General features: G+C 44.9%; 2 protein-coding genes across 9 annotated transcripts in view; one reads left to right on the top strand and one right to left on the bottom strand.

Annotated features, from left to right (window-relative positions):
• The first annotated feature begins 927 nt into the window (after positions 1–927).
• Positions 928–2918, top strand: LOC139571239 (dual specificity phosphatase 29-like). 2 transcript variants are annotated; one of them, XM_071393909.1, is made up of 4 exons: positions 928–1144; positions 1326–1540; positions 1987–2210; positions 2449–2918. In XM_071393909.1, the coding sequence occupies exons 2-4, from the start codon at positions 1353–1355 to the stop codon at positions 2706–2708; spliced, it is 672 nt and encodes a 223-aa protein (XP_071250010.1). In that variant the 5' UTR covers positions 928–1144; positions 1326–1352; the 3' UTR covers positions 2709–2918. The 2 variants fall into 2 exon arrangements, with proteins under 2 accessions (XP_071250010.1, XP_071250011.1); XM_071393910.1 differs by lacking the exon at positions 928–1144 and having other exon boundaries at positions 1207–1540.
• Positions 2919–5252: 2334 nt separating this feature from the next.
• Positions 5253–14486, bottom strand: part of kat6b (K(lysine) acetyltransferase 6B) — a 44992-nt gene continuing 35758 nt past the window's right edge. For 6 of the 7 annotated variants that reach the window (XM_071393902.1, XM_071393905.1, XM_071393906.1 and 3 more), the window contains exons 14-17: positions 13234–13489; positions 11675–11938; positions 10116–10398; positions 5253–9979 (exon numbers count right to left, since the gene is read on the bottom strand). In XM_071393902.1, coding sequence (XP_071250003.1) covers positions 6666–9979; positions 10116–10398; positions 11675–11938; positions 13234–13489 — 4117 coding nt within the window. In that variant the 3' untranslated portion in view covers positions 5253–6665. The remainder of the gene's footprint in view (positions 9980–10115; positions 10399–11674; positions 11939–13233; positions 13490–14486) is intronic. The other variant, XM_071393904.1, reaches the window with a different exon arrangement.

The raw sequence follows: 14486 nt of genomic DNA, 5'->3' as shown, positions 1-14486 counted from the left end.
TTTGCCAACAGTGGTTCATAAAAGAGATGAAACAAGATGAAAAGAGATGGAGCCATCTTAAGAGATGCTTGCACTCCAGAGCATCGCACTGTAGAGGAGAGACGCTCGCTGTCATAATAAAATAAACATCACAGGTCTAATGATTTCACTGTCAGAGCGAATGATGCCAGAGCATTAAGATGTGAAGGGGAGAAGAGAGGGGCTTGATGGTGTAAAACTGTAATTTGACATGTAAAAAGGATTCATTCAACCCCTTTCCACACTGCAATCATTACTTTTGGACTTCTGTTCTGTGGCTCACATTGAGGAGCCTTTAAAAGATCAGCCAAACTAACATGCATGACGCATATCATCATACAACGGAGAACTCAAGACTTGTACTATTTTACCATCCTTTCCCCATCTTATCACCAGATATATTTCAAAGATCTTTCCTCCTATAAATACCCATCAAAGTTACATATTTATTTGACTATATGAATTTAAGTATAGGCCTACTCTTTCTTATAGAATGACGCACAAAATCCCACGGCCCTCTCTTTAAGACTGCGATATGTTAACTGACAGAATTCCAAGGATTCATTATCATGCTTGAACAGGCGCTTGGCATACCCTGTTCACTCGAGTGAATATGGGATATATCGTTTGGCGAAGGCAAAGTTAGGATAAGCACAGCCCAGCTTCCTTCTGCCAGCAGCAGAGATTAAAGTTCCCAGCTCTGTTTAGTAGATGTTTGCATCTGAAATGGCACCCTATTCGCTATATAGTGCACTACTTTTGACTAGAGCCTGCATTGGGGACTCTGGGGGCTCTTGTTAAAAAATACAGCACAATAGGATGCCATTCTGGACGCAAACTATGACTGAGGAGGTTTTTCCCTACATGCAAGTTACTCAGCCGCTAAGGCTAAGGTCAGGGGGCCTTGCTTGCACGTCAGAGCACTAAAAATATCCTCTCAATTTGATGCCTGTCCAGTTATACAATCTGTGCTCCAGACCGACGACTCTCGTCAGGCTCCCAGAATTAAACTTCGAGCATTGGGTTCTATTTGTTTCCTCCAACTGTTGACAACAGGAAACACACAAAAGGCTACACTTGCTGACTTTGAGGGAGTACAGTAAAGGACTTCAATTAAAATCTCTTGGTATGTTGTTCTTTGACCAGAATTCTAATTCTAACTGTTGCCAGTGCATGTTAGGTATTTAAATAATGCCTAAAATGCACATTAACAAAAATGTGCCATAGATACCAGTCTTACGACATTGTCTTTGTGGCACGTTGGAAGGAAATAGCTCCAAATCAAAACGTTATTTTATATTTTTAAGGGAAAGCAAGAAGCTATTGTGATAAACATGGCATCTCACAGCTCCAAGAGGTGTGCGACTGTGAAGAAAAAGTTTGTTCCTAAGATGAAGCCACCTGAACCTGTGGTGGAATACGTTACACCTGGAGGCTATGAGCTGGAGAAGATCCTTAACCATGACTGCATGGAGTACACTCACATCAACCAGGTCTGGCCCAACGTCTGGATTGGAGATGAGTAAGTTAGGCAGTCGGTGTTCTGTAAGAGATCAAATTAAACATAAAGTAGTCTGTTTGTTCTATAATGCCAACTCCTTGTCACTCATTTTCATGTCAAATGTTTGGCTTGACATTTCCCTAAGGAGTTGGCAAGAGACCAGAAACCATAGATATAGGACCTACATACAGTATATTGTCTATGGCCAGCCAGGATATTATTTACCTTAAGTGTTATATCTGTTCAGTATTCTGAGTATTGCATACATAATTATAAGTTACCTACTGCCTGATGTATTAACTGTTTGAGTACACCCTTTGTCTCCTACCTGCAGTACAGGTCCCTGCATCCTTAGCCAGGCGCCCAATCTATTTGTGCTTTTGCCAATTCCATTTGATCATTGTAAACAGTTGGCATGATAGCACAAACTGACTGGCACTCAGGTTAGTAAATCCTTACATTGACAGAGAGAGTGCCAAAGACAAATACAACCTGAAGAAATTGGGCATGACCCACATCCTGAACGCAGCAGAGGGGACGTGGAATAATGTGGACACGGGTGCGGAGTACTACAGCGACATGGACGTGGTCTACTATGGGGTCGTGGCGGAGGATACTCCAACCTTTGACCTTAGCCAGTACTTCTTTTCTGCAGCCCAGTTCATCGACCAAACACTCAACATACCTGAGAGTAAGTTAGTCTTAGTTTGAGTGACATTTTAATACAACTTAAATGAATAAGCAATTATAAGTGCTTATAAATGCTTTAGAAAGCATTGACACAAATGCTTTAAAATGTTTATAAATGTTGACAAAATTTAAGTTATTAATGCTTATTCATTAAAGTAATTATACAGGGGGTACCGTTCCATTCTATTCTAATAACAAACACCTCCTTCCAGTCATGTTTTTCTATGCATTTCCATTAGATAAGCTGCTGGTGCACTGTGTGATGGGGAGAAGTCGGTCAGCCACCCTGTTCCTGGCCTACCTGATGATCTGTAAGAACATGACGGTGGTGGACGCCGTGGACCACGTGAAGCGACGCAGGCGTATCATCCCCAACTGGGGCTTCCTGAAACAGCTCAGGCAGCTGGACACTTACCTCTTAGAACAGAGGGACGGAGTGACGACTGACAAGGGAAAAGGAGGAGAAGAAAAGGACAAGGAAAGAGAGGAGGATGAATAGAAGGATCAAATGTGATCGATGCACCCTGAGAAAAGGGAAATGTATTTAATTTAGATCATTTGGTTCCACAAGAAATGTGTACAGTGAAAAAAATTGTCAAACAAGTAGGTTTCCTAGTACTTCAAAAATACTGTACTCCAATTGTACTTCAAATTTAAAAGAGTTAAAGTGGAAATCCAGAGTTCAAACAATAAAGCAATAACAAAGCAACACTTCCGCCACTTGTTTTGGTAAACCGCTAAGGGAATGGGCTCGAGAAATTTGAACACTGAAATTCATAGACAAGAGCTACAGAGCTGCTATCTAAATTTGATCACTTTGTCGTAAATAATTTTCCTGCGAAGCAGGAAATGCAAATTGTAAAGGCATCTAAAGTCAGTAATTTCCACTTTAACATTTCAGACTTGATTTTCCCTAACCAAAAAATGTATCAACCTCAACAAAAATGTCCATTAATTATAATCCACATAATTCACATTTCCTGTTGCTGCAGGATTATTTTCCTGCTGTGAGAAGCAGTGTCAGATGAAGATCTTGTATCCATACATGTATACTGACAGACCATCCATGAAATCAGAATGAGTTTTAACCATGTTTTGAAGCAGTGTTCACATTGATTTTTTTTTTTTTTTTTTTTTTTTTTTACAAACATTTGGAGTAAAATATGCTTATAATTTTGGGTTGTAATTGGGTACAACTAAGGTCATGAGGCATTTCAGTTATATTATTCAATAATCCATGGCTATACAGTGGGGAGAACAAGTATTTGATACACTGCCGATTTTGCCGATTTTCCTACTTACAAAGCATGTAGAGGTCTGTAATTTTTATCATAGGTACACTTCAACTGTGAGAGACGGAATCTAAAACAAAAATCCAGAAAATCACATTGTATGATTTTTAAGTAATTAATTTGCATTTTATTGCATGACATAAGTATTTGATCACCTACCAACCAGTAAGAATTCCGGCTCTCACAGATCTGTTAGTTTTTCTTTAAGAAGCCCTGCTGTTCTCCACTCATTACCTGTATTAACTGCACCTGTTTGAACTCGTTACCTGTATAAAAGACACCTGTCCACACACTCAATCAAACAGACTCCAACCTCTCCACAATGGCCAAGACCAGAGAGCTGTGTAAGGACATCAGGGATAAAATTGTAGACCTGCACAAGGCTGGGATGGGCTACAGGACAATAGGCAAGCAGCTTGGTGAGAAGGCAACAACTGTTGGCGCAATTATTAGAAAATAGAAGAAAATAGAAGAAGTTCAAGATGATGGTCAATCACCCTCGGTCTGGGGCTCCATGCAAGATCTCACCTCGTGGGGCATCAATGATCATGAGGAAGGTGAGGGATCAGCCCAGAACTACACGGCAGGACCTGGTCAATGACCTGAAGAGAGCTGGGACCACAGTCTCAAAGAAAACCATTAGTAACACACTACGCCGTCATGGATTAAAATCCTGCAGCGCACACAAGGTCCCCCTGCTCAAGCAGGCGCATGTCCAGGCCCGTCTGAAGTTTGCCAATGACCATCTGGATGATCCAGAGGAGGAATGGGAGAAGGTCATGTGGTCTGATGATTCAAAAATAGAGCTTTTTGGTCTAAACTCCACTCGCCGTGTTTGGAGGAAGAAGAAGGATGAGTACAACCCCAAGAACACCATCCCAACCGTGAAGCATGGAGGTGGAAACATCATTCTTTGGGGATGCTTTTCTGCAAAGGGGACAGGACGACTGCACCGTATTAAGGGGAGGATGGATGGGGCCATGTATTGCGAGATCTTAGCCAACAACCTCCTTCCCTCAGTAAGAGCATTGATGATGGGTCGTGGCTGGGTCTTCCAGCATGACAACGACCCGAAACACACAGCCAGGGCAACTAAGGAGTGGCTCCGTAAGAAGTATCTCAAGGTCCTGGAGTGGCCTAGCCAGTCTCCAGACCTGAACCCAATAGAAAATCTTTGGAGGGAGCTGAAAGTCCGTATTGCCCAGCGACAGCCCCGAAACCTGAAGGATCTGGAGAAGGTCTGTATGGAGGAGTGGGCCAAAATCCCTGCTGCAGTGTGTGCAAACCTGGTCAAGAACTACAGGAAACGTTTGATCTCTGTAATTGCAAACAAAGGTTTCTGTACCAAATATTAAGTTCTGCTTTTCTGATGTATCAAATACTTATGTCATGCAATAAAATGCAAATGAATTACTTAAAAATCATACAATGTGATTTTCGGGATTTTTGTTTTAGATTCCGTCTCTCACAGTTGAAGTGTACCTATGATAAAAATTACAGACCTCTACATGCTTTGTAAGTAGGAAAATCTGCAAAATCGGCAGTGTATCAAATACTTGTTCTCCCCACTGTACATCACACAGTGAAAAAATGTATGCATCAACTGCAGATTGCCCCTTTAAACTAAATGCTCAAGTATTATAAATAAGACATTGCCTTGGCTTAGAAGTCTGTCGTTGAACATTTTGAACTTCAAATCTCCCAATTAATCTGAAGTCAATTGTCAATGGAGTTAAATCAGTGGAGTAAAATTGTGTGCATGGTCAATCCTAATTTATTTTATGCTAAAATGTACACCATTTTTAAGTGACTGACAAAGGAGAATGGCATCAACAAAGGACTGCTCGTTTGTGCACATTTACAGTGGGAGACCTGGCTCTCACCCTACCAGCCATTCTGTACAGGTAGAAAGGCTACAAAAGAGCAATATAGACAAAAACACAAGTTGCTTTTTACATGCAATCCGTTAGCTTAGTTTGGTCTAGTCACATCCTCTAGTCTTATCCATTTTGTAAAATATAAATCCAACATTTTATAAAGATAGAAAAAAAATCTACAGATGGAATGAAAACGTTACTTTTTAAAGGCTTTATGTAAAATATCGACTTTGGACTAAATGTATATTTCTTTATTATTAATAATAATCATCAATCATTTAGTTGTTTTTTTTAAATTCCGCCACATTTCGACATTGGTACACCTCTTTGAAATGTTTTAGAATCAGAGTCAGGGTACAAACACTGAGATATGCTTAGTTATCTTGACAGAAATCAGTCTTCTGTGTTATAAAACAGAAAGCTGCCTCAAGGAAGGACATCTGTTACAAAAGACTTCAGAATTATACATACATAGCAATGAAACCTCTCAAACATACAGAAGAACAGGACTAAAGAAGTTTACACTTTTTTACATTATTAGAATTAACAAAATATAGTTTCATCTTTCTCCCCCGCCCTGTGAGAGGGGGAACCTAATAAAGGCCAAAATATATTTAGAATGGCTTGCTATTAAGCACAACACTTGTACAGTACTACTCAATGCACTGTTACTAACGGAGACTGGAGACCGAAGCATGCTTTACAAAATAAGTACAATAATTTAAATATACAAAGGCATGAGTATAGTACAAACTAATCGTCAGCACTGTTAGACAGGTACACTGAACAGGTTCTAGGAATATCCACTTGTTTAAGTCTGTTTGTAGCAGGCACATTAGATGGCTTAGTTTGAGGCTGCTACATAACTACACTCACTCCCGGTGATGAAATCTCTTCCCAGTCTCCTCCCCCCTCTACCCTAAGGAGTGACCAGGGAGACTAATACTAATTAAATACATTTTTATCTTCATGACGTAAGGCTTAGAACCTAAAAGAACACAAATCTGTTAGGAACAAAAATACTTTGACATAGATAGGAGCTTGTTGTAAAACGTTTGCTTGTTGATGAAACTTTTTGCATTCTTTCCAAGTGCTGGTTTTTAAGTAACTATAAACTAAATGAAAACAAACAAACATTATCAACAAACAAAAAAAGGCCAAATTTGTGCATCTAGGACTCATAGTAATAATAATGCACATTTGTGTGATTTAAACATCCAGTCAGATTGATTCAGTTTGTTTGTCATTAGTTACGGTTTCTTTAACCGTTAGGTCAGTAACCATGGGTTACCGTCTGATGAAAGGCCCTTTGAGTGTCTGCTTGGACATGGGTCCAGTGTTGGTCATGTATCCGTGCTGACCAGCTGAAGAGTACATGTTGCTGTGCGGCGGAGCCTGCATGGGTTGCTGGGGGTATGGCTGTGTTCCCATCATGCCCATCTGCATAGAGGCATACTGGGCCCCGGGCGACTGGTTCATGTAGGCCGCCGTCATCTGGTGGCCCGACATCTGGTTGCTGTGGTAACCACCGTTGGCCGCCATCATGGTTGGCCCCTGGGTTGTGACGTGGTAGCCGTTCATGGCGTGGTTGATGGAGGCAGAGGGCATGTTCATGGAGTTGACACTAACAGCATGGTTGTAGGGATTGCCAGGGGCCGGCATGATGTTGACCGTGCCCATGTTCATGCCCCTTGGCATGGCTGCCAGCGTCCGGGATGAGGGGGCCTGCATGGTGACTGTCTGAAGGGGCCCGCGGGTGTGGCTGTACATCTGCTGCTGGTGGTGGGGGTGGGAGGAGAGACCAGAGGCCGCTGACTTGGAGCGCATGGCAATGTGTGTGGGGCCCTTGGGTCCCCCGGGGGCCATCTGAGCCTGTAGAGTCCACTGGGAGGTAGGGATGTTGGGGATGCCCATGGCGTTGCGCTGCAGCATCATCTGTGGGGAACTGAGGGGGTGGGAGGAGGTCAGAGGGGGGGTCATGGTGGCCTGCACCTGGACCTGGGGGCCACCGGGGTGAGGAGAGACCCCATGGGGGCGAGAGTGGCCGGGGTGGGGGGACTGGGACAGAGACACCAGGCCAGAGTGCTGCGAGTGTGATGACAGGGAGGTACTGTTTGCATAGGATGTGATAGGGTGGGAGTGGGAGGCAGAGTGGTTAAAAGGCAGAGAGTGAGGGTGGTCTATGAGGGTGTTGGTTAGCTGCTGCAGTTTGGCCAGGCTGAAGGTGGCTGAGGGCTGGGAGTAATGACCGCTGCCATAGCCCTCCTGGTTCATCCTCTCATAGATGTTGCTCAGGTTGGGGTTGCCTGACTCAGGGATGTCAGCTAGCTGAATGGGCGCCGTGAAGTTGGTAGGCATGCCGCACTGTGTCATGGCCTGTTGCTGACTGTGGCTGTGTTGATTGTGAAGGCTGTGTTGACTGTGTTGATTGTGAAGGCTGTGTTGACCGTGTTCATTGTGAAGGCTGTGTTGACCGTGTTGATTGTGAAGGCTGTGTTGATTGTGAAGGCTGTGTTGATTGTGATGTACACCATGTGGCTGACTGTGTGTAGGGTGTGTGTGTGGGTTGTGTTGCGTTATCTGGCTGTGTTGATTGTGTGGAGCGCTGTGAGGCTGATTATGTTGCGGATGCTGATTGTGTGGAGTGATAGTGTGCCTAGTATGGCCATGGGGATTGTGTGTGATTGTTTGACTGTGACTGTGCTGGCTGTGTTGACTGTGCTGAGTCCTCTGACTGTGTTGACCATTACTCGGTGGTCTCTCTACCACCACCACACAGCCCTGTGGTGACTTGACGTTGCAGTGCTGCGGGGAGCTTAGGGTATTCTGCTGAATCATGCCACAGCTTCCAGGGTTGACGCCCCCCATTTGCTGGCTGACGGCACAGCTGCTCTGCACCAGGCCGCTGGGGGGGAGGGGGCCGTAGGAACAGCTGTTCTGAGGGGGGCCCCCAGGTCCACCCGGACCCCCGGCCCCGCCACAGATGCTGCCCCCCAGCGTGGAGTCGTAAGAGCTGGGGTTCTCATAGTTCTCTGTGGTGCTCTCGATGGAGCCCAGGTCGCTGAAGCCGCTGTCCACCACCTGCTGGGACGAGTGGTCCGACACCGACGGCACGTCCATCATGGGGCTGGTCTCCATGTTGTGGAGGGAGGAGGGGACTGAGATGGAGGCTCCGCTGCTGGAGCCGTGGTCAGGGCTGATCTGGGTGTAACCTCCTCCTGCGCCACTACCTCCACTGCTGCTGCCTCTGCTACTCTCCAGGATGGACAACGCCGGGCTGCTGACAGAGCGCACCGACTGGCTGGGGTGGGAGTGGGCCGAGGACAGGGGGCTGCTGTGGTCCGACTGGGGGCAGCCTTCGTCCAGCGAGGTTAGGGTGTGAGGGGGGCTATGGGGGACCATGGGGTGGGTCTGCAGGCTGTGGCTCGCCTCCTGGTGGAACACCGAGCTGGAGCTGTCCTGCGGTGTCTCTGTGTCGCGCTCTGTCTCCTGGGTGAGGCTCTGCACGGCCTGGGCCGTCTCTCGGTCCTCCTCTCGGTCCTCCTCTCGGTCCTCCTCTCGGTCCTCCTCTCGGTCTCTCAGCACAGCAGAAGGATTCAGAGCAACAAGCCTCTCTCTATCCCTTTCTGTCTGCTGGGGCTGGCGTCGAGCCTCCTGACTGCTACTCTCCTCTGACTCGGAGTCAACGGGGTGATCAGAGTCTACTGCTGCTACTGCGGTTGGTGCCTGTTCCTGGATACCGTCTCTTCTCTCGTCTCCAGTGTTGGCCGGCCCCTCCTCCTCGCGCCAATAGGCCATCCCTTCAGACCCCTCCTGACGTCGTCCAGAATCCTTATTGTTGTCATTTGGATGTAAAAAAGTCAGGGTGGTGCAGGACTCCGCTTCAGGAGGCTCCTGACAAGGCTCTGGCTCTTGCTTCCGCTCCTCTTTCTCTGGCTCTGCAGTCGACTCGATGCGACTCTCGTCTTCATCGTCCGCGTCCAGGTGAGTGGCCTCTTCGTCTTCATCATCCTCGGCTGATCTTTCAGTGCTGTGGTCCAGCTGTTTGGATGGAGAAGGAGCTTGAGAGTTCCCGTGCTCACTGTCTTGTGGGTCCTCCTCCGGTGGCTCGTCACGGATGGGGGATCTGACGGGAGAACACATAGCGGAGCCAACAGGAGAGAAGACAGGGGAGCTAGCTCTAGAGGCCATAGGGGAGGCTACTGGAGAAGAGGCCATGGGAGAAGCCACAGGAGATACCCCAGGGGAGCTCAGTTTACTAGGACTCTCTTCCTCCATGGGACTGTGGGGCTCTGAGGGCAGGCGCTTGTCCATATCTGTGTCCCGACCGGCCAAGTCTCTGCCGGGCTCTGACTCCTCCTCCGTGATGGTCGAGGCCTTGTCCTGGTCCTCCGGCTCCTCCTTGGGCTCCTCGGCCTGGATGTGGGGCTCCTCGGCCTCCAGTGGCGTCTCGGGGGGAGTGTACAGGTTCAGCTTGAAGCCCATCTTCCTCTCCTTCTTCAGACGCCATTTTGGAGGCCCCCTTTTCACTCCTTTGGGCCAGCCCTTCTTGCGCTTAACCGCTCGAGGCCTGCCCGGTTTCTTTGACAGGACACCGGCTACTAGAAGAAAGAAAAGATCATCAGTGATTTGAGCAAATTGGTGTTGTGATGTTAAGATTTAAAGGGCTGTATGCTGTCAGTTATAACTTACAACTTAAAATACAGCTTCTTAAAAACATCTGAAGGATTTAGTTACCTTCATTCCAGTGTTCACGATTGTCTCTGTCCATGTTTTTCTCCAGCCGCGGACGACCTCTGCGTCTCTTCACTGGTTTCCTCAGCCCCTCCTCCTCCTCCATCTCGCCCACCCCGCAGGTTCTCTCCAGCAGGGGCATGGGCCTCTCGTCCTCAGAGTTGTCAAACGGTTCGTTCAGAACCTCCGTCGTCTCTGAGATGGTCTCTGTCGTCACACTGCTATTAATCCTTCTTCTCTTGCGACCTCTCTTCTTGAGCATGACAGCTCTCTCAGCTCTCTCTCTCTGGAACACAAACACAGATCAAATGTTAAACTTTAGGGACGTTTTCTCGGACACAGATTAAGCTTAGTCCTGGACTAAACTTCCTTTCCATTTCTGAGCACAACTGCTCTCCAAGACAGACAAAACAGATGGGGGGAAAAAAGGTTAAAATAAACATAATACTTCCTCTCTAAACTCTTTCTGCAGTTTAATAGCTACAGAGAGAGACACTCAAGGCTCTGGTTAAATGTCTGCAGGGAGGACCGGGCCTCATTGTAAACTTTTGTTCTGAATGTAAAATGCTCAAACCACACAATGTGAGCCTCGAACGCTTGAGCAACTCTTTCCCACAGATGAAGGCTGACTGGTTTAGAGAACCACAAATGAGACAGGCAGAGTTAACTCAGACCACATTCTACATACGCTCCAGTTTTTCACTGAGTGGGTATTACAAGGATGTCACTTTCTTTTTGTCGTAGTGATTAAACCCAGTGAGGACTATGAAAGCAATCCTGTAACAAATTCACTAATTATCTGCAACAACCATCAGCAGGCAGTCTTATCTAGAGGACATATTACTGCTGTGTGAAATAGAGCGGGTTCCTAACTTCTAGACCACAATCTGTTGTAATATCATCTTCACCACGAGGGAGCAGTGGCCTATCGACAACACAGATGTGAAAACCATGGAAGAATTTAAATTAACCATGACCACTGACAATCGAACAAGGTTCAGTCTGTCTGCCTTAACCATGACCACTGACAATAGAACAAGGTTCAGTCTGTCTGCCTTAACCATGACCACTGACAATAGAACAAGGTTCAGTCTGTCTGCCTTAACCATGACCACTGACAATAGAACAAGGTTCAGTCTGTCTGCCTTAACCACTGACAATAGAACAAGGTTCAGTCTGTCTGCCTTAACCATGACCACTGACAATAGAACAAGGTTCAGTTGGCCTGCCTGCTACACAACAGCCTCCAAAGCACCAGAGAAATCACAACTGTTTGTTGTACTGTACGGAGGATTATTGAACATAATCTAGAGAATTGAGTGAATCTTTCATTGCAGCCAAGAACATTTAACACATCTTAGTTGGTAGACAACACATCTTCAGATACCAAGTTGCATTATATAATGATGGAAAACAATCTAATTCTGAAACTATTAGATAACATTCAATTGAACTCCCTTCTTTTTCCATTCCTATGTAAACACTATAACCAGCCAATCACACTGCAGCCACCTCACCCTGCAATGAGGAAATGTGTCAAATAACTAATTTCCAGCTCTCACCTTTCTCTTGACACCAAACATAGCATGGGCTTTCGTTAGGATGGGCGGCGATCCATCAGAATCATCCTCATCTTCGTCATCACTACATTCCTCAGAGTCGTGCAGTCTTTGGTCTCCAGCGGTTGTGGGGCGACGCTCATATGTTCTGAAGGGGTTCTTACTGTAGACCTTAGTGGGAGGACGAGGGTGATGTATGCTAGTCATCAGATAGGACACCGCTCTCTCTTCATTCTCCCAACTAGCCTGCTCCTTCAGTCGCTCAGCCTGTAATTAACACACAGAGAGGCACATCAGTCACTCAGCCTGGAATTTACACACAGAGAGACAGACACTGTTATTGTCTCTGGGAAACACAGGCAGCTAGCTTAACATCACAATGAAAAGGCTAATGGGGAAATAGACACACACGATTTGAATTAACATCATGACAAATGCATCACCACAGGTTCTCTTGATAATGTTTGAGTGTCAGAGCAGAGGAAGCATTTGCTGTTAAGCAATTCCATTTGATTGCATGTCATGGAATATTTAGCACTATTCATTATGTATTGATATAGTGAACTGATTTGGGGCAATTTTGCACCACATTAAATGCCTAGTGACAGTGAACATGCTAAGCTCATTAACGGCCTTGGTTCGAACTCAAACTATATCAAACACCTTTAACAGACTGTGGGATGATGAATGATCATGCATCGCGTTAGCTGATGTGGAGGCATACAAACACAAGTCTTTAGTACTAACGTAGGGGGCTCCAACTAATGCAGGGGTCCTGGAGAGCTAATGTACCGAGTGTGTAGGCTTTTCCTCCAGCCCAGCACGAACAAACCTGATTAACCTAATCACGGACTATACTCCAGACTAAACACCATGATTAACCTAATAACGGTCTAGACTCCAGACTGAACACCATGATTAACCTATTAATGGTCTAGACTCCAGACTGAACACCACGATTTATCTAATAACACCATGATTAACCTAATCACGGTCTAGACTCCAAACTGAACACCATGATTAACCTAATAACGGTCTAGACTCCAGACTGAACACCATGATTTATCTAATAACACCATGATTAACCTAATAATGGTCTAGACTCCAGACTGAACACCACGATTTATCTAATAACACCATGATTAACCTAATCACGGTCTAGACTCCAGACTGAACACCATGATTAACCTAATAACGGTCTAGACTACAGACTGAACATCATGATTTATCTAATAACACCATGATTAACCTAATAACGGTCTAGACTACAGACTGAACACCATGATTTATCTAATAACACCATGATTAACCTAATAACGGTCTAGACTCCAAACTGAACAACACGATTAACCTAATAACGGTCTAGACTACAGACTGAACACCATGATTTATCTAATAACACCATGATTAACCTAATAACGGTCTAGACTCCAAACTGAACAACACGATTAACCTAATAACGGTCTAGACTACAGACTTAACGCCATGATTAGACTCCAAATTGAACAGAGTCAGGTCCAGAGTTGAAAAACACTGTGTGTGTGCGCGCATGCAAGACTTACATCCATCTCGACCTCTCTCTCCTCCTCAGACAGGACAGCGTTGAGGGCCACTGCGGGGGTCCAGTGCAGTGCGTCAGGGTCCACCTGGTTCAGCCTGGGGCTGGGGGTCCAGTGCAGTGCGTCAGGGTCCACCTGGTTCAGCCTGGGGCTGGGGGTCCAGTGCAGTGCGTCAGGGTCCACCTGGTTCAGCCTGGGGCTGGCTCGCAGCTTCTCCATGTGCCTCTGGATCAACCGCTCTCTTCGAATCACCACAAACCTAAAGAAGAGCAATAAGAAACATCAAAATCAGTCAAATCAAACCAAGAAACATCATCAACGAGATCAATCTATTCTGATTACCACAAACCTAGAGATCAATAACCAATAAGAACAATCAATCTATTCTGATTACCACAAACCTAGAGATCAATAACCAATAAGAACAATCAATCTATTCTGATTACCACAAACCTAGAGATCAATAACCAATAAGATCAATCAATCTATTCTGATTACCACACCTAGAGATCAATAAGCAATAAGATCAATCAATCTATTCTGATTACCACAAACCTAGAGATCAATAACCAATAAGATCAATCAATCTATTCTGATTACCACAAACCTGGAGATCAATAACCAATAAGATCAATCTATTCTGATTACCACAAACCTGGAGATCAATAACCAATAAGATCAATCTATTCTGATTACCACAAACCTGGAGATCAATAACCAATAAGATCAATCAATCTATTCTGATTACCACAAACCTAGAGATCAATAACCAATAAGAACAATTAATCTATTCTGATTACCACAAACCTGGAGATCAATAACCAATAAGATCAATCAATCTATTCTGATTACCACAAACCTAGAGATCAATAACCAATAAGATCAATCAATCTATTCTGATTACCACAAACCTGGAGAGAAGCAATCAAAAACTATGACAAAAAGCACCAGCTCTCAACATATTCACGTATGATGTGACATGAAACACATGTAGCGTTTGTAGTTAATAAAACAGAACATCAATCGATATCTTCTGATCACTACGAACCTAGAGAGAAATCAGAAACGAATCAAATCAACCCATTCTGATCATTACAATCTAAAGAGCCAATCATAAACAAATAAACTAAACAACCAAATGTTTTTATAAAGCCCTTTTTAAGTTAGCAATTGTCAGTAAGTACTGTCAAAGTACTTTTACAGTAAACCAATAAGAAAAAGACCAGCTGTTGTAGAGTGAATCCACATGACCCATG

This window comes from Salvelinus alpinus, chromosome 3, assembly GCF_045679555.1.
Source record: "Salvelinus alpinus chromosome 3, SLU_Salpinus.1, whole genome shotgun sequence".
In the NCBI taxonomy this organism is placed as follows: domain Eukaryota; kingdom Metazoa; phylum Chordata; class Actinopteri; order Salmoniformes; family Salmonidae; genus Salvelinus; species Salvelinus alpinus.
Note: the sequence above shows the minus strand (reverse complement) of the source record. Positions and strands in the feature narration are given on the sequence as shown.

Bases quoted from the DNA above. Each gene is read 5' to 3' on its own strand.
- LOC139571239 (XM_071393909.1), top strand. From the start codon at position 1,353: ATGGCATCTCACAGCTCCAAGAGGTGTGCGACTGTGAAGAAAAAGTTT. The intron at 1,541-1,986 runs GTAAGTTAGGCA...TTACATTGACAG, and splicing joins AACGTCTGGATTGGAGATGA to AGAGAGTGCCAAAGACAAAT. The intron at 2,211-2,448 runs GTAAGTTAGTCT...CATTTCCATTAG, and splicing joins AACACTCAACATACCTGAGA to ATAAGCTGCTGGTGCACTGT.